A 22,136-nucleotide genomic window follows, 5' to 3' on the forward strand; every position below is an offset into this window, starting at 1 on the left:
TATACAATCTGATGCAACTAATAGACCTATCAAGTACAAAGGAGATTTCTTTTTGATTTGTGGCTACTGATTCTGAAACTTCTTGTCTTCAGACAATTGCAGAGACAGTCGGTGATTGGTACTTCAGTAGAAACATCAGCAAGGAGATTGATTGTGCATATCCCTGTGATACTACTTGCCACCACATGATTTGACGCAGAGATCCAATGTTGCTAGTCATAATGCTGATTTTCAAAGGGTAATTGGAACCCAGAAACTCAGCTATACAAAGCCATAGACAACATTGGTTACATAGCGCAGATTGATTCATTTAGAAGGGGTGCAGGGAAGGAATAGGTGTTATATACATATATACTCATATTGCAGAGTAAGAGACAACATTCTTTTATTTAGAGAGGTTCACAGAGAGCAAATGTATACATCGTCGTCTAGAAAAGGATATGGTACAGATCCATGATGTGCAGAATGTCGCACCGCTGAGTCTGAAAATTTCATGTTCAAATATCAGGCCAGGAAAATATATTCATTATTGTTCTGTTATTCCCCTGAATAGTTTTCTGTTCTCTCTTTTGGTATTGATGCGGTTGTTGTCAAATTAGAAACGAAAACTTCAATATTGTTCCAAGTGAGATGATTACCATGGGTTGCTGAAGATATCAGCTGTACACATGTTTGAATATTTCATCAGCCTATAATAAAAACGAAGAAAGAGTTCACAAATGAAGCTTTGAGATTCTATTTCTTTTGAGTTACTGGATTAAAACTATTGATTTAAATTGGCTTGAACCCTATTTAAACACTATCCATGCAACAAGAATATTTGATAATTGAAAATGGATTGTCTTACGATACTGCTAAAATCCTCATTTTCTTTTGTTCAAAATGTATCTAGCCTAATATGAATTAGACATAATACATAAATATGCCTTTTAACATGGTTTTGAATTATAGTTATGTCCTTCAATTTTGGACGTGCACAAATAGGCACTTAAACTTGTATAAAGTTGAACAAATAGACACACATGTCTTTCTACATATCATTTTTTATTCTACATGTATTGTTTCATGTAGGACTTTGTGTTTATTTATTTAAAAGTTGGATAGTTAATATATCTATTTGTGCATTATGAAAGTTAAAATTTGAAGTTAATATATGTATTATGCCTATGAATTATGAAACATAATCTTATGGAAAAAAGAGAAGTATATTTGCTTCACGTTTTATTCAACATAGACGTAACAATTATTTCGTCAGGAATCTTTTTCTATTTATAAAATAAATTCATATTTTAATTTAGTTGGATTATTTTCTAAATGAGATATTTTATAGCTACTTCATTGAGCAGCAAGTTCCAAAATGGGCAATTTTCATGCAAGGATAGATAAGATAATTTAACATGTAGGGAAGCAAACCCATCTAAAACCCAGCGGCACAAATCCCCAAATTTCCGGCAGGTGGCAATCTCTCCTTCCACCGCCACTGCCGGAATCCACCATTTTACTAAAACACCCTTAGACAAACTTACGGAAACACCCCTGGCGATGCAAAATCCAATATTTAAATCACTTCCACAGTCAGTTTCGCACTCATTGTTTTCTCCATCTCTTACCATCGTTGTGCCCAAAAGGAGAACAGCTAGGGCAATGCCTTGTACTTCGATAGTTGAATCCAGCGACGGCAACGGAGCTGTGCGTAGTTTCAAACTGAAAGAGTCAACTTTCCTTGCTGCTCAAATGCCGAAGAAAGAGATTGCTGCTGATCGGTTCATCGAAGCTCATCCCGAGTACGATGGTCGCGGTGTCATCATTGCTATTTTCGGTAATTTTCTCTATTACGATCCGTTTTACTTGTCGATGAGTATTAGGAGAAATGAGTCAACAATTGTTTTGTGAGTTCATATTTGTGTGTATTGCTTATGAGATTAAGTGTCTCAGATTCTGGAGTTGATCCCGCTGCGGCTGGATTACGAGTTACCTCTGATGGAAAGCCGAAGGTCATTGATGTTATAGATTGGTGAGGCTTGAGAATCTGAAGTTTACTTTTTAATTTCCAGTAGATATGATATTAAAAAAGTACTAGATTTTGCATGCACTGGTAATGATTATCTTACTTGCAGTACTGGGAGCGGAGATGTTGATATTTCTACAGTGGTAAAGGCTGATGAGAATTGTTGTATTACTGGAGCTTCTGGTATGTCTTTGAATTTAGGAATTATTCTGCAATTTGTACCTATTTTAGAATCTTTGACTTGTCTTCTTAAGATATAGTTCCATCACGTTGAAACATTTTGTTTAATTATAAAATTTATATTTATTGTAGACCAATTCAATCTTAGATCAGCTGATAACTAACGGAACGATTGAAACTTCCCCTGTCAGTCAAAATCTTTCTATGGCCACATAACTAGGGACTTAGGTTCTAATTCCTCTGATGATTGGACCATAGAGCCCAAAATGACACGTTTTCAATATGGATATACTGGATAATGACAGTGCAGTATTGTTTATCTTCAATATTTATAAGAAGTGTTTCCAGAATGAGTTGTATCCTCCGTTGTTGTTTACAACGATGATAATGCTGTAGACCTTCGTCATTTATGAACTTTAAAAAGGAAAGAAAGACCTATATCATTTCTCATTATGGAAAGATTTAGTCAGATTCAGGAATGCCTTCAACTTTTTTGATTGGTATGTGATCTCAGGACATCTGAGTGTATGCAGTTGAAAGGGAAATAAACTACTCTCGTGCATCCTTCTACAAACCACTTCTTTTTAATTGCATTGCTCCGATATTTTCCAAAACTCTATGACAAGGGACCATGACATTTACATTTCTCCTGCAATCTTGCTTGCTTTTGAAGTACTAAAAGGTACTATGAGTCTACAACTCTACATACTCTTGATTCATTTGTATATGATATGCCACGTATCTTCCATACTTACTCAAGGAGGAAGAAACAAAGAAAGATAGGTGAAGATAATGATCTGCATCTCAAATTTGTGGAGTTCTCACACATAGAGTATTGGGCAGTTTCTTACGTTATTAGCAGTTATTTGGAAATTCATTATTGTTACTGTCAAGAGGACTGCACAGAAGGATAAACCAATATCACAGCCTCAATCCATGAGAATGGAAGTGAAGGAGGAAGGAATTTGGGGAAAAACAATCAATCAATTCCATTACAAGTGTGTGTGTACTTATATAAGGAGGAAACAAAAATATCTGACTAGTAACTACCTTACAGCTGTCAATGAGCTGGATACTGCAGCTGCCACTAACTAATTGAATAACTAATAGACTAACTAACTGAATGATAACTAACTGATGATAATTTTAACTAATGTAATCTTAATAGTTACTAGAAGTTATGTCTCTTTATCCTAAATGGTTATGAAATAGCTATAGTTAGCTATTATATACATAATAGATCCAGTGATGTGTAGATATGTTGTAATATCTTTTATATGCAGAAAAATTATTTTGGAGATACGAGATACTTGTCTCTCTCTTTTATCCAATATAAAACTTATGTTTCTATCAGTATGCAACATAAATACTTCATATATTTATTATTTTGTAGGGGCTTCTCTTGTCATAAATTCTTCATGGAAGAATCCATCTGGTCAGTGGCATGTTGGCTGCAAATTGGTGTATGAGCTCTTTACTGATACACTGACCTCTCGAGTAAAGGTAATTCTGGTTGCCATTCTCTTTATATTCTGGTTCTTTGCTTTATACTAGTATTTATAATTTATTTTTTTCTTGAATTTCTTTTTAAGTTAAGTTCAAACCCCAACTTTTTTGGGACTGAGGGTTAGTAGTTGATTTCTTTCTTGAGGGATTCTAAAGTATTTTCTTTCTATAAACTCTTCTTATTTGCAGAAAGAACGAAAGAGAAGGTGGGATGAGAAAAATCAAGAAGCAATAGCAGAGGCTGTAAAGCAGCTTGATCAATTTGATAAGGTTCTCCACCATCTCTGTGATTATTTCCTTCAATAACCTCATATTTTGATAAATTGCAAATGTAGAGGTCATCAACTTATTTGCAGTGAGCATCTTCAATTGTATAATGATGAAGAAACTTGTAAATTCTTTAGTCATATTATTTAAGCAACACTGTAAAGTAAGAGAAGGTCATACAAAAAGAAACCTTTAGAGCTTGCTTCTGAGTACGTCAAATTAGATAGTCCTATTATATCTAAGGAGTGGTTTGATAGAGTGTATTAGCAAAAATAATGCATGCATAAGCTTTGTGTATTAGTAGTACCTTATTTGGTACACTTCTCATGCCATGTATAACTGATGCTTGCTGATGCAAGCATCAATTATACATTCTATTGTGTATTGAGGAGTGTATAGCTAATATATGAAAATCCCTGGTATTAGTTATACAAGGCGGTTGATGAATGCATTAGCATGGTCAAACACCCAATTGCCCCTCAAAACCTGTTTTTCATCTTTTCCACCATATTTGTGGAGGGTATCTTTGTAAGTACGTTGTTTTTTAAAAATATACAATGCATGCTGTTTTCAGTAACACCAAACCAAAAAATGCATTAGAAATAATCTATGCATGATTAGTGCAAGCATTACTATCCACTCTATTTTAACATTACTCTTGTACACCCTACTGAACCACCCTAAAAGGTCAAACTCTTACCATGCTAGAGAGGAAGGACGGCTTTCCTTATCTTAAGTACATTTTAGGTAGCTTGTAACCACCACATGTCTTGGTTGTATCCTTTTTCTATGATCAGAGCTTGTGGAATGCTAACAAATTAATTCTAGAGATGAGACTCACAGTCTCAAGACACAAAATTCTTGCCATGTCTGCATGTCAACTCACGATACTGAAAAGAAAGAGAGAAAAGTTAGCCACTTATCTATTGTAACTTATGAAGGTTAATTCTCAAAGAACCCTTAAGAAAGAAAATAAACCATCGGACTTAGGTGCCCATGCCAGAGATCACATATTTGGGCACCAAGTGTTTCAAAGATCTACTAAAACAATTGACATGAATTTTATAAATGTTCAAAATGCAACCAAGTTCACCAAATCTTAAAGGTAAAGGCGTACAACTATGGTGTTGAACCTTAATTTGCACAGATACCCGATTCAGCCATGGTGACAGTTGACAGCCTAGCCTAATATTTTTTTGATTCGGCCTATGTTGAGGTCTAATGTGAAGTTGGTTATGCTTTCCATCTTAACATAAAGCTTAACAGGTGAAATAGGAGCATTTTGACTAATATGAGAGCTGATTAGATTGCTCAGTGAAACTAATCAGATGAGGTTGTCTTATGCAGTTGGACTACTTTGATAGGGTTTTGATCTAAATATATCGTACTAGAAAAGGGTTTTGATATACTAGAAAAGGGTTTTGATCTTATTGTGTTAGAAAAAGAATCAAGGATCTTTATTGCTTTAAAATATCGCATGACATTCTAATTAGCTGTTTATTAGGAGTACTTACTCATTGTGTTCATTTTGTTAAAGGTAAATGCGGTGCTATTAATTATATCTAATCAGAGTTTCTGTAAAAGCAATTTATCATTAATTCCTTGGCTCATACGTCTGTAAGCACTCAATTGCATAAGTTAATAAACATAGGTTTAAAGTCCACTGGTTTATCTAAAATGTTCCAACTCATTAGCCATTGCTTTACATATGCGGGGAATGCTCTGTTTTTTTCGAGTTTGTTGTTCTAGTTATCTAATTTTACTTTGATGTAACTTCGCTGAACATAATATTACCAATTCTGCAGAAGCACACAAAAGTCGAAGGTGCGCACTTGAAAATGGTCCGTGAAGACCTCCAGAATAGAGTTGATCTTCTGCGCAAGCAAGCTGATGTCGGTACCATTTTGTACTGATTCATTTCCAAGTCCTTAACCAAAAAGTTGTATTTTCGGTTTCCATTGCTAAATCTGATATCTGTCATAGAGCTACGATGACAAGGGACCAGTTATTGATGCTGTCGTATGGCATGATGGGGAGATTTGGAGAGCTGCTTTGGACACACAGAGTCTTGAGGATGAATCAGGATGTGGAAAGCTTGCAGATTTTGTTCCTTTAACTAATTACAGGTATGACTGGCTGCTAGAAACAGTAGTAATCAATATCTACTGCTTTTACTGTTTGGAGTTTCATTGTTTGAGCTACTGACTTTGTAGGCTTGAACAAAAGCATGGAGTTTTTAGTAAATTGGATGCCTGTACATGTGTGCTAAATGTCTACAATGAAAGGAATATATTAAGTATCGTGACAGATAGTTCCCCACATGCCACACACGTTGCTGGTATTGCCGCTGCCTTCCACCCGGAGGTAGAATAATATTTCTGTTGGCAACATTTCCATTACACTGGTGCTTGTCTAGCACTAGATTTAACTAACCTGATACTATATTAAGATGTGTTTATGTAATGCTTGTTCTTTTTGAAGGAACCTTTACTAAATGGAGTTGCACCTGGAGCACAAATTGTGTCTTGTAAAATTGGGGATTCACGGTTGGGTTCTATGGAAACAGGAACTGGTTTGACTAGGGCCTTGATTGCAGCTGTAGAGGTAGGGCCTATTCATCATTATATCATTTTTACTATTAGGTCATCATCTCTCCCGTGGCCTTTTCTTGCTTCTCTTCTTCCTGCAATGGTAGTTCTTAAATTTCCGGTGATCCCTGCTTTAAATTCTGTGTGGGTGTTATCTTTTAATTGTAGAAACTTAGAAACTTGATCATTACCTTCTTCACCATTTATCAAACAAAGCCAATATTTGTTTTGGAAATTAAATTTTTCCTTCTTTTTCATCTATGCAGTCTCTCCAGTCTCCACGACTCTTTCATGCTTCTCTTTTTCTAGGTTTAGGGCTTTTGGCATGCAGGTGTTGATACATTAGGTGTGTTTCTATGCAATATTAGATTAAGGACCTGTTTGACGATAAAAAGTAGATGTATTTTTGGGAAAAAACTTGGCAAAAAGTGTTTGGCCCATACAAATTGTCATTTTTTTGGCAAATATTTTCGGAAAAAACCCAAATTCCCAAAAACTAGAAAAAACTAGGTTTGTGCCAAATTCTCTTTTTTGGGAAGTTCTATAGAAACACCCCTTCATTTATTAATCCCAACTTGACAAGCTTGATAAAAGCACCATGAAGGAACTCACTCAACTTATGATTTGTTTGTGGTAAATATAAAGATATTGTATGCTCCCTCGTGATTTGAGAAACCAGCAGTAGTTCCTACACTGATTGTGAAATTGTTTATAAGCAGGTTGTAACTTATAATCTATGAGTTCCAATTTTTATCACAGAACATGTTCATTATAAAATGATAGTTTTTAAAACTTATGAGTATAAATATTTCTTTAAAATATCAAACATCGCCCACCATAAACTATGATCTAACACATGGTGAAATTTCAGCTAAGAATGACTTGCCAAAAATATTTGGGATCTATGGCCAAACGCTAGCTAAGTATTTGGGTCATTACTTTTGGGGGTCGTCAAAAGTACCTAAACTAAAGGAATCACCACATAGTAATGAGGAGTTGACTATTGTTATCTCCTTCATTTGGTTGTTACTGTGCTCTAGCTTTATATCTTTGAGGTGTTTCTCCACACGTTTCACAATAATAACTGTTTAGCTTTGAATAAACATGCACTTTGGGTGCAGAAACTTGTGTAGAAAGATGTGCTGACTGTATTTAATATTGTATTGCTGCAATTTTAGGTTTGGTTGAAATTGAGGATCATACCAACAATATAGTTCTGTTGTGTATATCTGACAGATTAATTGTCTTTGTCACACAATACTTATATTTATTTTTCTGTCTTGGATGGACGGTGTCATTCTCTGAACTTCCATACTCACTTTAAAGAATTAATAGGTGGATAATCTTCTTAAAGGTCTTGCATGCACAGTATCTTTTACAATCATAAGGACCTGGTTAGCCGTATCGCTAGATTAGCGTGTCAACTCCAGGAAGCAGAGTAAATCCCATTCCTTACCCTTCGCTCTCTAATCTCTTAGTATATAGATGCAGGGTAGGTCATAGGTGGTTAATATTACCCAACAGTGGTTGTCTTCTATAATAGAGTTACTTTTTCATTTCAGATTTCTGAGGTTTTATATCAGTTATGATGATAAGGCTCTCTGATAAGGCATCAGATGAGCAATTGCATGATGCATACCTATATGCAAAAGAATGGGGCGTGTGTTCAGTTCTGGGTTGGTATCATGTAATTCTAGCGAGATGCCCCTTGAAATGCTACTTTTTTTTTCCAAAAGTTGAATTGTTGTCAGGCAGCCTGAGTTGGGCTCCTCTTAATTACTCAGGGAGCTAACAGATCAATCCATGTTCCCATTGTAATCAAATGGAAAAAAATCTGCAGTGAACTTTCAGGTTTTATCTTCTGAGCTCTGGATAGAGTTTGCTGTGTTTAAATGAAACTAGTTGCCTGAAAATCTTTTGGCTGATTTATAGATTTGGCCACTATTTTTATTTAAATGAACATATTTTATTGCCAAATGATGACCAGCGTATAAGACTGGTCAAAAAATAAAATTGCCTAGTATAGAAGAGGCATATGAAAGAGTTCCTTTCACCAAACTTCAACCAATCATCTATACAAGTAGGGAGACGTGCCTTTTCCACTCAAGAATAAAATCAAAATACTATAGTTCTACGCAATTGTCTAATTGATTTTCTCTTTGCTTTTAGATTCAGAATTTCTTAACTCCATAGTGTCCACATACATCTTGTCGAATGGAATATCATGCTATGTTTCCTTTGGCTCTTTTGCCTCTTATTCTCCTGCACCATAGGAAGTCTTTCATTGGTATTCGGCGTGGTATAGCTTATAGGAGCAGTTTTGGCATCAGCTGCCACAGTCTAGAGGTTACTTTACAATTGGTCTAGAGGTTACTTTACTTTAGGTGATAGGAACATATCATGAATAAACTAAGAACCCGTTTGACCCTTCTTTTTTCACTTTATAGTGAATACTAGTTTGGCTGCGAAAATTTCAAAATCCAACTTGAAGTTGTATTTCAAATTTGGGAACAACTTGTAACCTTGTCCAACTTACTTTTCACTTATGAAGTTGTATTTAAGTACATTCAAGCATGAACAATATTTCAAATATCCTTTGCAAAAAGTATAACCAAACACAATTCCAACAAAAGTGACAAATATTTGGAATCTATGGCCAGATGCCTACTTATTTTTTTAAGGAAAGGGAAGGGTGAGTGAGAGAAGTGGTCGAATTCACTGCTCATGAAGGATATAATTTTTGTAAATGCTCAAATAACCATTTGTGGGCAGACTGGTACAGCTGTTCAAGTCTCAAAACTGGTTTTCAGCTGGAATAACTTTTGGCTTGGAATTCGGATATTGTCGAACCAACGCACAACCCAAATTCTCGCTACAGTGGTGAGCTTGTCCCTGGCTTTAAACTGTGGGCCGTGTTTGTGGGTTAAGTAAGTAAGGTTTTATTAGAAATATTTTTACAGTGGACTATCCGATTGACTAAGATGCGAAATGCTAAGTCTTGCTGTAAAGGCTAGTACTTTGGGCTAAAAAGCCTGTATGCTTGGCATAGACATGCAAGTTCATGTCAGTCTTATAATATCCGGCTCTCTGACGTCTAACAACCTCGGTGAGTGTCACGTGACCCTACATTACCTCCGCGGTTTTCATTCTTGTCAAGTGATGACTTAAAATGCTCTGAATAGATGTGTATTGACAATAAAAAACTGTGGTTTGCGGGTAGTTTCTATGTTGATTTTTAATCATTGTTGAGATGTGCATACTTCTATTTTGTGGACAGCATAAATGTGATCTCATCAATATGAGGTACGGAGAACCTACACTGCTGCCAGACTATGGTCGCTTTGTTGACCTTGTCAATGAGGTAATGTTCGTTGCCTTTGTATGATCACTTTGTGGTAGTTCAGTGCATGAGAAATCTGTTAATCGGTTGACCATCTGGTGAAATATTTTAGGTGGTCAACAAACACCGCCTAATATTTGTCAGTAGTGCTGGCAATAATGGGCCAGCTTTGACTACTGTGGGTGCACCTGGTGGCACAAGTTCAAGCATAATTGGAGTAGGTGCATATGTTTCTCCAGCTATGGCTGCTGGTGCTCACTTATTAGTTGAGCCACCTACTGAAGGCCTTGAATACACCTGGTATGTACCTTATTTAATGGTTTCTCCCTTTTCCAATTCGAGATTTAGGAACTTTTGGGATACTTTGTGCCTCTGTCCTAGTTAGAGTGTGGAGTACAAAATTAGCTCCAAGAGTTCGCAGGTCTAGTCGGGGACCCACTGTGGATGGTGATCTTGGTGTCTCCATAAGTGCCCCTGGTGGTGCGGTGGCCCCTGTGCCCACATGGACCCTTCAAAGACGCATGTTAATGAACGGAACATCAATGTCATCTCCTTCTGCTTGTGGAGGTGTGGCTTTGATTGTCAGTGCTATGAAGGTAATTCAAATGTTTTGGACCTTTGATACGGTGTCTCTTGTTTTCTTTTTGACTGCAAGTCTGACCTGCAGGCGGAAGGTATTCCTGTTAGTCCATACACTGTACGGAAGGCACTTGAAAATACATCTATACCCATAGGTGCTTTACCAGAAGAAAAATTAACCGCTGGACAGGGACTCATGCAAGTTGACAAGTTAGGTTTACTGCTTCCTTATGACTTTTGATCTTCAGCATGACCATTGATCCGTTTATGATTAATATCTTGAACATCGTTGCAGGGCTTATGACTACATGCAAAAGGTGCAAAATCTTCCCTGTGTGTGGTATCAAGTAAAAATTAAGCAGGCTGGCATCACAAGCAAACCAACTTCGTGTAAGTATGTGTGTGTGTGCTCATATCTGTGTTTCGTGCATGTCTGTATTTCTTTGTAACCCTTCATGATGCCGCAAACCATTTTTCCTAAGCTTTTACAAATGGTGAATACCGGATCAAAAAGGAGGTTTATCAAAGATGAATAAGTGTTGTCTTTTTGGTTCTTTGGGGTAATATAGCAGTTGCTTTAACTTAAAAAGTTTGTGTATTATTATCACCATTATTTCTGGTCTGATCAAAGGATGTGTTCATTCTGATCAGAAATGCTATATTTTGCAGCTGCTACGTCTCGAGGCATCTACCTTAGGGAGCCTTTATATTGTCACCAATCTACAGAGGTGAGATTAATGCTCTAACTTCTGTTTGTCAAGCATGCCAAAGATTCATATAGCTGACCCCAAAATATGGAGTCGAGGTGTAGTTTTGTTTATGAAGGCTGAATAATTTATGGATTGACAATGATCTGTTACGAAGGTTCAACAATATTTATTTGGCATCTTTGGAGTCTCTGAGTACCCTGGGGCCTGGAGCAAGTAGTTTAGATAAGATTTAATGTCTTATTATAGTAAGGCTTCCTCTAACGCCCCTTGGTATATTCCTTTATTAATTATTTATAGTAGTTCTAAATATAAAGAACTTATATTTCACTTTTATTCTATGTAGTATGCTGATAATTTGAAATGAGCTTAAAGAGGAAGTTGGGATTCATATAGCCTCAAGCCCTCACTCCACTTTGCTTGGGTCTGAGCCCAAGTTGTTGTATAGTAGTTGAAGTTAAACCCAATAAATTAGATAGAACCTGGAATATCTAAGTTGATAACCTCATGCTTCAATCCTCTTGGGTGGACTGAGTTACCCCCAACTGACTCTCATCCTTCTTTCTATTGGAACCTTAAACGATGGTATTCGCTTGTAAGTGAGATGCAAAATTAGAGAAATCACAATTAGAACTCTGTAGATGTGATTGTGACAGTTGGTTGTCAAAATTCTTTTCCTTCTTATTCATGTGCCTAAGCTTTACACTTTGACCCACGCATCACAAATGCCTCTGGCCACTGTCTCTTTGTTTGTCGCGATCCTAGAAATTCCTGGAGCCTACAAGTTTTCCTACAGAAACAGCAGCCTATTGCTATCATAGCTCCTTGCCATTGCCATAAATACAAGTTGATACAATTCTACACAGATTATCCACTTCAGCATCACGTCACTGATAAAACAGACTCTGATCCTTTCTTATTTTTGTCGTGACCCTCACAGTTCTTCCACACCCAGACTGGAACTCTTATTTATAAGTTGCCAATTTAATAGTCTACTGCGGTCAAGGAAAAGAACAGAAGTAGAGTAGAGTTGCCACAGTGGAAGTGGAAACCTCTATACCTTTCTAGAGGCATCTATGTATGCCTAAAGCTATGAAAGACCAACAGACTGGATGAAAGGTTTGAAAATCGATTTAGTAGATACCCGGTCTTTGAATGGAGTTAGGTTTTCGATGTTTCAGGTAGAGTGAGGCAAAGCCGAATAATAAATATCTTTTGTGCTATTCTTTTTAGTGTCAAGGCAGTCAACTTTGACGCGTTCATATGGTTCCTTATTACTATGTAACTAGTCATCTTGCTGTGAGTCTCTACCTCCTTTTAATGTATGGTTTCAGAATAAAACCATATTGTGTGTGATGGAGAAATGTAGAATCCGATGGGGATAGTTGATTCTGTTGATTTCAGGGGAACACATGAAATTCTTGAAAATGGTTTGAGCTACTTCTCTGTATTGTGTTAAGTAAATTGATGCAGAAAAGGCTCATATCTGTTTTAAATGCAAAGCCAGCTGAAAGGACATTTGGTGTAGATGTCATTTAGTCGGTTATGCTTTTTTTTTATTATTATGTTGCTAGCCTCGTAGGCTGATAGCNTTATTATTATGTTGCTACCCTCGTAGGCTGATAACATTCTTTCCTCAGTGGACAGTGGAAATAGCACCGAAGTTCCATGAAGATGCAAATAACTTAGACCAATTGGTTCCTTTTGAAGAGTGCATTGAGTTGCATTCTACTGGAGAGGCAGTGGTGAGAGCTCCTGACTACCTCCTCCTCACCCATAATGGGCGCAGCTTCAGGTTACTCAGCTATCCTATCTATTCTGATTTCTGATTAGATGATTAAATTAAATATAAATCATTTATTTTCTTATTTTCCAGTTCCTCTGTCCATTTATAGCTCTCTGAATGTGTGATCTTTCATAATTGCTTTTGAATTGCCAAATGCACAAATTTGTGGCTACCTCAATGATGGGTTGGTTTCTTCCAGTTTGCTTGTCTGCTGATTATTCCGAGGGAGGTGNAAGGGGGGTGCTGGAAACATCTTTATATTTTAAGCTATGTGCTACTACTTTAGTTGCAGCAGGTCATACTTGTGGCCTTTCAACACTGAAAAAATGGTGCACAAATGATTAAATAGACTGCTCTACAGGACCTTAAGCTATTGTATCCTAATCAACCTCAAAATGATTTGATGTCATATGACCACAGGAACTCCTTAAGAGCTAGCTGGTAACATCATTTCGTTAGTTTTCCACACAATGGTGTCAATTGTGAGTGCTGTGGGATTATACTGGGTATGTTTTTGTTGTTCTTAGATGTCAATATTGAGTATGTAATAGAAAATCCAACCTAAGTCCACTTCCTTGTGCTCTCTCCTGCATGTGTTACTAAATAAGTGGAGAGACTTCAAAGGAATTTCTTGTCAGCTCAAAGGACGAGGCAAAAAGGTGTCACGTCGATAAGTTGGAAGGTAATCACATCCCCATTATCATTTGGAATGTAGGGAAGATATTTAGGGGTCCTTGAGAAGGGACTATATGGAACTAATGAGGTGGACTCCCTGATGAACAATGATAGCCACATCTTCTTATGGACATTGTTTATGTAAAGAAACATAATGACGCAAGTAGTTCAGTAGAGCAGGAAACAGGGAAAATATTAGTTTTTGGCAGAATATGTGGTGTTGGGATGAAATCCTCCTCTATGTCCAGTGATATCAAAGGCGAAAAGCGCAAAAAAGCTCTAAGTTCCGTGTGGGCTTTAAGTGCAAAGCGCTAATAAAGTGTGGGCTTTAATTAAAAAAGGCGCAAAGGGAGAAAAAAATACAAATATATATGTTTAGTCCAAACTAATAATTATAAACATTATGACAAATATATGACCAATGAAATTGATTTTTTTTTAGTTATGAAGTGAAATATCAATTGTTTCGTGTCAATTCTTCATAAGAGGCTCATTGTCAAGGAAAAGTTTGTCTTAGAACCTTGATGACGACACTGAAGCACACATAAAGCGAGCGAGGCGCTCAACACATTTTGAGCCTCGCTTCTGGGCTTAAGCGTGCTTTGATAACACTGTCGATGTCATCCTAAATATTTTCAATATCTTGAGATTTGTTTTTAGTATCTATTGCTAAAAGGTGCAGCTAACAATTGCTCAAGTATACAAGACACAAACAAGAATCCATTTGGAAATAATTTACAGCCCAAAGAGAAGAAAGTGCTACTTACAAGCAGAAGATCAGATCACAGTGACAAATCAAGGGGAAGCAGGATGCTTTGAAGATGGAATGAGAACGTGAACAAAATAATTCTGGATGAAATCCTTTTACCATAGCTAAGTATGAAGCGGAGACACAATGTTCTCTTATTTGTTAGTGTGGATTCAAGAGCTGGTGTGCTTCTTGCTTGGTTCAAGAGGTCTTACTGTTGAAATCTTAAGAAAAAGAAACCTTACGTTAGTTGATGTTGCATATGCACATGGAAGTGCCAAGGAGAACTTGTGGACTAGTTGTTTTATGTTTTATATTACCGTTTCTGTTGTCACCTATGTAGTTAGGATATTTCAAACTGGATTTATGCCCTAGCCAATTTTCCTTTGGGCTTGTATAGATGATCAATTTTTGAGGCAGCAACACAAGCTTCTTTGGTTGTTGTTGGTCAGTGCCAAAGCAGTCATTAAATAGCTGGCTTGACTATATATCAGTTCCTTTCCCTACTTTGAAAGTGAAATCTATTTTCATGTGATAATTTCAGTTAAGATGTTGTGGTTTCCTGATCAGTTCTCACATTTTCTGGTATCTGTGAAGATTTGTTGATGAAGAGAAAGTCCTGTGATAATTCATAGCCTCAAATCAGATTTTATAATTCATAGCCTCAAATCAGACTTAGAATTTTTGAGCCGAACCAAAGTTTTTGGTGACCAGTTTCAGTAGTAGGCATACTTTGTGAAGGGCTAGCTTGGTATCTTATTCTCCTCCACATATTTGTACAGCTTATTCTGGTACAAACATCTGTTTTTTGCCAATTAATATGAGATGAAGTCTAAATATGTCACTGGAACCAATCATGTTGGTGTCTTACTTGGATGGTAGATATAGTGATAGTTTATTCTATTACTTTAGGAAGTGAGTATTATGTGTTCAGGAATTCTTTTATTAAGTCATGGCTATTGCCATTTACGACAACTCCAATTTCTCTTCACATATAATATATATAAGATTTTTATTTGAACTCATGATATGATTCTAGGTATAGACAGAACAAGAAAAGAGATTAGATGATTATATTGGTGTACATTATGGGAAAAAACTTACATATTTTTCTCTTCATTCTTCCAGCATAGTTGTGGACCCCACCAATTTAAGTGATGGCTTGCATTATTATGAAGTATATGGCGTAGACAGCAAGGCACCATGGCGAGGACCACTTTTCAGAATTCCAGTGACTATAACAAAGCCCTCTATTGTAACAAGTAGACCCCCTCTAATTTCCTTCCAAGGAATTTCATTTGTACCAGGTGATTATCATATTGCTAATTTTTTCGTGCAATTTGTTCACTGTATTTCTTCCATGTCTATTCAGTGGTACCTGTGTCAGTATTACAGTAGGGTGATGTTTGCTTGGTCTTATGGATCATTTGCTTTGTTGCATCCTGTTTTAAGTACCAATCCATTTTTATCCCTTTATAATTGTCTTTAAGAGAACAGTGAAAACGGAGAGAAGAGCATATTTTGTTCTATTAGTTTACTAGTTTTATTTTTGCTTGGTTTCCTACTGAACTATATGTTGCCCCAACTCGTTTGTTACCTTCCTCCACTTAGGTTTGAATTTTATTTTTGTATTTTAAGAAGTTCGTCATAAAGCTCCCGTGCCAATGTGTTTATCTGACTCCTAGGGGCATGTCCACTTCGCGCATGTATTTTGGTTAACAGGTTCCATCCCTTCTCTCTCCCCCACTTTATTGGTAAATGAAAATCCTGAGTGCCAGTAACACATGGTTCAAAGTCTGTGGATAATGAGCCCCGTCCTATATCCTTCTCTACTTAAATGCCAAGCTTTTATCTGTTGCAGGTTTGAACCTGTAATGTGTGCCTAACTAACATACCACACCCTGCATCCTTACCACTAAACCAAAGCACTGGGAGCCGACCGGTTGCATGCCCTCCTATAATTGTGTTTACGAAAACAAAGTACCAGTCCACTTTAATCTCTTTCTAATTGGAGATGTCATGTCTTTAAGATTTGGATCATTTTTTTTTTGAGATTCCAACCATGAGCATCCCAGACTTCTCCTACCGTGGCATCTTGTTGTTGATTCAGGCTGAAGATAATCGGGAAAAGTTGCTTCACTAGACGTTGACCTTACCAGAAAGATGTTTTCAAACCATTACCCACTTGATGATTACACTTGTGAATTCTTCCCCCAAGTTTCTGATAGACCTCCATAGACAGACTCCATAAAGTGTATTGACTAATTTGGTTGTCCATTCCCCATCCATTTCATACTTTTGACTAATTACTTTTTTCCAGAGAGATTGTTCATTCGAGCCGAACCTCCATAACCATTTCATCAAAAGACTATGGTTCTGAGCTTTAGGTTCTTGATTTCTATACCACCAGACTGACTTCCATTTGACCAAATGTATCTTCCTGGTATAACAGTTGCCTTGCCAAAGGAAGTTTCTTCTAAGAGCATCTATCACGTTTGTTGGAACACGAAAAATGGACATCATATAAGTTTTAATGCATCCAACACACTGTTAATCAAGATAAATCTATTACCCAAAGATAAGTAATGACTCTTCCAATTAATCAGTTTTTTCTCACACTTCTCTATGACTCTATTCCAGATATCTTTGGAATTGCTTTTGGCACCAAGGGGCATGCCAAGGTAAATGGTTGGCAGAACACCAGTTCTTCCTCCCAGAATATTAGCCAAGTTGTGAATGTCAGGGTCCTCATCAACGGGGATGTAGAAAACTCTTGTTCCAGTTAATTTGGAGCCCAGATATAGCTTCAAAAGGAATGATAATCACCCTCAAAAATCTTATTTGTCCTCTATCAGCTCACCACAGAAAACTAAAGTCTCATCGGCGTATAGTAAATGAGTGATTTCAAGGTTATTGATGGCCCTTGAATCTACTCTAAAACCTGTTAGCCAGCTATTTGATTGGGCAGTTCTCGTCATAATTCTCCATGGAATGATTAATAAAAAAGGGGAGCCTTAGTCCTCTCTGAGAAGAGAAGAATCCAGTGGGTGAGCCATTGACTAGGATTGAGAACTTGATGGTGCTGTTGCAATAGCAGATCCAGTTGACCCATTTTTCTCCAAAACCCATTTTCATCATAGTCTTAGTAGGAAATTCCAGTTCAAGTGGTCAAAGGTCTTTTGTATAGCTAGCTTGCAAAGGACACCGGGTTCTTTTTGTTTCTGATTGTTGAGCCAACACATTCATTGGCTATAATAATGGCATCCATGATCTGTCTCCCTTTTATAAAGGCCATTTGTTGATCATTATCCAGCTTGTGCATCACTTTTTTGAGTCTCTCGTCAACAATTTTGAGAAATCTTGTAAATGCTGCCTATAAGACTAATATGCCTGAAATCTTTCAATTCTTTAGCTCTCACCTTCTTGGAATCAACACAACATATGTAGCATTGAAACTTCTTTCAGATATGCCTCTTTCGTGGAAGTTTTGAATAGTAGGAATGACCTCCGTATTCACTACTTCCAACAGTGTTTAAAAAAGCCATTGTGAAACCATTCTGGGCCAGGTGCTTTATCCCCAGCACACTCTAGGACACTGGACCATATCTCTTGCTCTTCAAATGGACTTTGTAGCATCAGATTATCTTGTGGAAGATTTGGATCATCTGTACTGAATTTGAACATGTTTAGAAGCTTGGATTTTAACTTTGTACAGCTGAAGTTTGGAGAAACAACTACTGGGGCTGTGTTTAAGTGGTGGGTGTGGACTATATTGCACTTACATATTTTGGTGTGAGTGCATGAGAGAGAGAGGGAGGATCAGTTGTGGAGGGATGGGGAAGCGAGAAGAACTCTATTTCTAGTGTTGCTAATAATATTAAAGCTGTTCTTGATTATATTTCTTGGAGGTGTTGGTTTTGCAAGTACGATCTCTTCTGTTAACCGTTTGGTGCTGGTAGAAGATTGCCTTGTCGGCTAAGTCACATGAAGCAATAGTCCTGCCGTTTCTGTAGAGTTTCTCGTCCGAAGAAAATGTGCATCCTTCTTTCAATAGTTCGTACTTAATTTACTCAAATTGAATGGTCTAGAGTAGACTGAAAAATGATTATTGAATTAATAATGTTCAGACAAAGTGAAAGGTTCATAAAGACTATCTATGCTGCTGATAGCTTAAGCTGCAAACCATGGAAATCAGGTAATCTATAATTTCCATGATGCACTTAGTTACAGATAATATAAAAATTTCTGATGATATAGTGTTAGTATGATATGGGCCAGATTTTCGGTGAGAACCTATTTCTTCATATTGACTGCAATAATGTGTTGTAAACAGGTGTGCATTTTGGGGTAGAAACCCAAAGGAAAAAGTTGGAAAAAAATGTGGCAGAAATTTTAGCAGGGTATAGATTTCCCACGTGAATGAGTTAGGGTTTAAGCAGAACAATCAAATGACACAAACAAAACCTTCATTTTGTTTCTTAAAATCATTTCAAGGTAGATGTTGCATGTTCTTCCTTTGACTGCTTTGTTATTGTCAACTTTTTTGCATGTACACTTGTGTTCAGGCCAAATTGAAAGGAGATTTATTGAGGTACCATTTGGTGCTACCTGGGTGGAGGCCACCATGAGGACATATGGGTTTGATACGGCTAGAAGATTCTTCATAGATACTGTTCAGGTAAAGTATCTCGTGATTTATCGGGTTGTTCTGATGTAAAGTTACCTCAATCACGTGCTCGTAATCTACAGCTCTCCCCATTGCAAAGGCCCATTAAGTGGGAAAGCGTGGCCACATTTTCATCACCTTCATCCAAAAACTTTGCGTTTCGAGTGGAGGGTGGTCAGACAATGGAACTAGCAATAGCCCAATTTGGGTCCAGCGGCATAGGCAGTCATGAAACAACTATTGTTGATTTTGAGGTAGTTATTTTCGAGTATGACATAAAAGAAATTGGTTCTTAACTTCTTATATTTATATTTCTGTTCTGAATTATTAAATTTCGATGACCAAAGGATTGTAGTAGGAGGCATGCTGTTGTTCTTTTCTTCTTTTTGCCCTATCCGTTTTTGTTCTTTTTTTTTCTTGGACCAACATTTCCAGTCTTAAGAAGAGAGGGATTTTGAACAATTAAAGTTGTTCACACCCTCCTTTTGGTAGACTCTTAATGTGGAGTCCTGCCATTTGAATTGTGTAAGGTCAGTTTGTGACTTGTCAAGAGGATTGAGTTCTGTTAATGAAGGAAAACAGTTAAAAAGTTGAAGTACCATAAATTCTTTCTATCTTAATTTAAGTAAAGAGTTTCAGATAATTGCAGAGAGTAATTGTTCATTGAATTGTGTTCCCTAGTCGTGCATCTTATATGTAGAAAAATGTAAGAGTAGTTAGTATAGCAATTTAAAATTTCTTGTATAATCCAGAATGCTGAATTCTTACTTGTTGCCTTCTCCATTAAGAAGGATAGCATAGATGCACAGCAAAGATAGCACAGTCTTCTTAAAATGGTATTTATGTTTCAAACCCGGCCATCCTCTGCTGAAGGTAATTATGTTGTTATGATTAAAATTTCCATCCCCCTCCTGGACAATCCAATCCTCAGGAGTTTCTGGAAGAGAACAGGTGCTTGGAAGTAGTGTTCAGAAAAGCGAGCGCATCATCGCTTTAATCGGTGAAGCGAGGGTCACGGCTTCAGTTGGCTGAAGCGAGGCATGTAAAAAGAAGCGACCGCTTCTGGACTTGAAGCGCGATGCAACCAGAAGCGCTGAATTGAGAAAAACAACGCTTTTATTTTTTCCAAGTAATCAGTGAACAATTTCAAAGAATAAAAATAGGGATGACTTACCTAGTTCTTCCTTCTTCTTCTTTACTACTACTTCTACTGCAACTACCTATGATTTTTCTTCTTTTTTCCACTTTGTTCGTTATTCTGTTTTCGTTTGTCTTTTTTAGCTTTGATTATTTAAATTATATGTTGCTTAATTTTTTTCCTCACAGTGATTAAAATATACACCGCTAAATTGTTTTATTTCTTAACAATGACTAAAATGTTCTTGAATTTTTTCTTGATAGTGACAAAAAATATAATGTTTGATTAGTTTTCTTATATCTTATCTGCGATTAAAATGGCTGACCCACCATGAAAATGTGGGGAAAAGACTTAGTGTCTCAATCGACAAAAAAGAAGAGTAGCCTCCTTAGAACCTGGCAAAGTCATTATTAATAGTGAGCGAGATTCCATCTCTATCCCTAGATGACTGCTTAAACTAGGCTCCACTTTAGAAATAGGTTCTTGGTCTTGACCAAAATAGGTCAAGGGCACGTTGGAACGATCGGGGTCTTTCGATTCGAAAAAATGTGGTGCGGGTTCATCTCTCTCGACTAGTTCATGTGAGAGGGAGGATGTAATTCAGCTCGACCTACAGGGAGAGGGAGGGTGATCGAGGGGACCCAGACTTTCGATCTCTTCTTTATGGCGGGAGGTTTCTTTCGTATCTCGCCTCTTTGTTGGACCGCTGGCGCAGTGGTCTCTGACCTGGACCAGGAACCAATTCGAAATTGGATCTTGACATGTCGGTGGTTTTTAGCCGTAGGCATTTTACCAGGAGGTTGGTGGTCCTATCATGAATTAGGTCGGGGTGGCTGGTGGTTTAGGGATCCCGTAGAAAATGCTTGAGGAGGCGGTCAATCTTAAAGTGTTGGAAGCTACTGCAAAGGGACTCCCCCTCATCTAGAAATGATAGGCAATTGAGAGAGAATAGGGCGAGCGATAGACACAGGAACTGAGAAAAAATTCCCCGATATAATAAAGAAAGGTAGAATGGTTCCAAACCATTGAAACATAAAGCACTAAAGACGGTTATGACGTGGCAGAAATGAGAAGTAAGAAGCTGATCCTTGTTTGGTCATAAGGATAATACTTCTTCTTACGTCAGGGATGGCCAGACCGGGGGTTAACCGCGAGTGGTAATGGCCCCATCGAGAAATAAAACTTACTAATCCTAAGTCAAAGGGTCGAGAAACTCAACGCCACTGAGACCAATAGGACAACAATTGTATGTCTAATTTGTGATGAGACAACTTAAGGGGGAAACCTTTTTTCTAGTTTTTTAATATGAATTTTTGCTTTGACTTTTGTCTATTTATTTTGATTTTTTTCTTCTAAATTGTGCTGCACTTCAATGAGGCGAACGCTTCGCTTAGAGCATGAAGTGGGGCGTTGTCGCTTTTTACCGCTTCGCGCTCCCCTAAACACTGCTTGGAAGAATTTTATGCTTGCTGCTTAAATATATTGGGAGACAAATAAGACAGTGATAATGCCTTTGCTTGGGTCTTTGGTTGAAATTCTCAGATCGCATTCCGTGGTATAAACATCAGCAAAGAGGAAGTAGTTCTTGATGGAAGTGAAGCACCTGTGAGGATTGATGCTGAAGCTCTTCTGTCAACTGAAAAACTTGTCCCTTCTGCTGTGCTCAACAAGGTCAAATTTTTCTTTAACTTTTGGATGTTAGCCACTTTGATTGACTTCCTCAAGCAGGTGAAATACTTACATGGTCTCTTTTTCCTATTGTAATATGATTTCAGATAAGAGTTCCGTATCGTCCAATTGATTGCAAACTGCATGCACTTTCAGCAGATCGGGACAAATTACCCTCAGGAAAACAGATTCTGGCTCTTACATTAACGTGGGTTTGATCTCTTGAAACTAGTTATATGATGCTTGATTACATTTTGAATAATAATCATTTCCTGCTTTT

At 37.3% G+C, this 22,136-nt stretch overlaps 2 protein-coding genes across 6 annotated transcripts in view; both read left to right on the top strand.

Moving 5' to 3' along the window:
* LOC107013676 (pectin acetylesterase 9-like) overlaps window positions 1-724 on the top strand; it is a 39,524-nt gene extending 38,800 nt beyond the window's left edge. For 3 of the 5 annotated variants that reach the window (XM_027915296.1, XM_027915297.1, XM_027915298.1), the window contains one exon: window positions 93-724. In XM_027915296.1, coding sequence (XP_027771097.1) covers window positions 93-194 — 102 coding nt within the window. In that variant the 3' untranslated portion in view covers window positions 195-724. The remainder of the gene's footprint in view (window positions 1-92) is intronic. The other 2 variants (XM_015213540.2, XM_015213542.2) reach the window with 1 other exon arrangement.
* A 616-nt stretch (window positions 725-1,340) lies between these two features.
* LOC107013102 (tripeptidyl-peptidase 2) overlaps window positions 1,341-22,136 on the top strand; it is a 32,306-nt gene continuing 11,510 nt past the window's right edge. Inside the window, exons 1-21 of the mRNA XM_015213091.2 lie at window positions 1,341-1,819; window positions 1,936-2,014; window positions 2,118-2,191; window positions 3,582-3,691; window positions 3,884-3,964; window positions 5,767-5,853; window positions 5,945-6,087; window positions 6,175-6,325; window positions 6,443-6,565; window positions 9,827-9,910; window positions 10,002-10,189; window positions 10,311-10,485; window positions 10,557-10,678; window positions 10,764-10,858; window positions 11,138-11,196; window positions 12,816-12,970; window positions 15,513-15,691; window positions 18,950-19,062; window positions 19,134-19,304; window positions 21,731-21,859; window positions 21,964-22,068. Coding sequence (XP_015068577.1) covers window positions 1,543-1,819; window positions 1,936-2,014; window positions 2,118-2,191; window positions 3,582-3,691; window positions 3,884-3,964; window positions 5,767-5,853; window positions 5,945-6,087; window positions 6,175-6,325; window positions 6,443-6,565; window positions 9,827-9,910; window positions 10,002-10,189; window positions 10,311-10,485; window positions 10,557-10,678; window positions 10,764-10,858; window positions 11,138-11,196; window positions 12,816-12,970; window positions 15,513-15,691; window positions 18,950-19,062; window positions 19,134-19,304; window positions 21,731-21,859; window positions 21,964-22,068 — 2,700 coding nt within the window. The 5' untranslated portion in view covers window positions 1,341-1,542. The remainder of the gene's footprint in view (window positions 1,820-1,935; window positions 2,015-2,117; window positions 2,192-3,581; window positions 3,692-3,883; window positions 3,965-5,766; window positions 5,854-5,944; window positions 6,088-6,174; window positions 6,326-6,442; window positions 6,566-9,826; window positions 9,911-10,001; window positions 10,190-10,310; window positions 10,486-10,556; window positions 10,679-10,763; window positions 10,859-11,137; window positions 11,197-12,815; window positions 12,971-15,512; window positions 15,692-18,949; window positions 19,063-19,133; window positions 19,305-21,730; window positions 21,860-21,963; window positions 22,069-22,136) is intronic.

This window comes from Solanum pennellii, chromosome 3 (assembly GCF_001406875.1).
Source record: "Solanum pennellii chromosome 3, SPENNV200".
NCBI lineage: Eukaryota > Viridiplantae > Streptophyta > Magnoliopsida > Solanales > Solanaceae > Solanum > Solanum pennellii.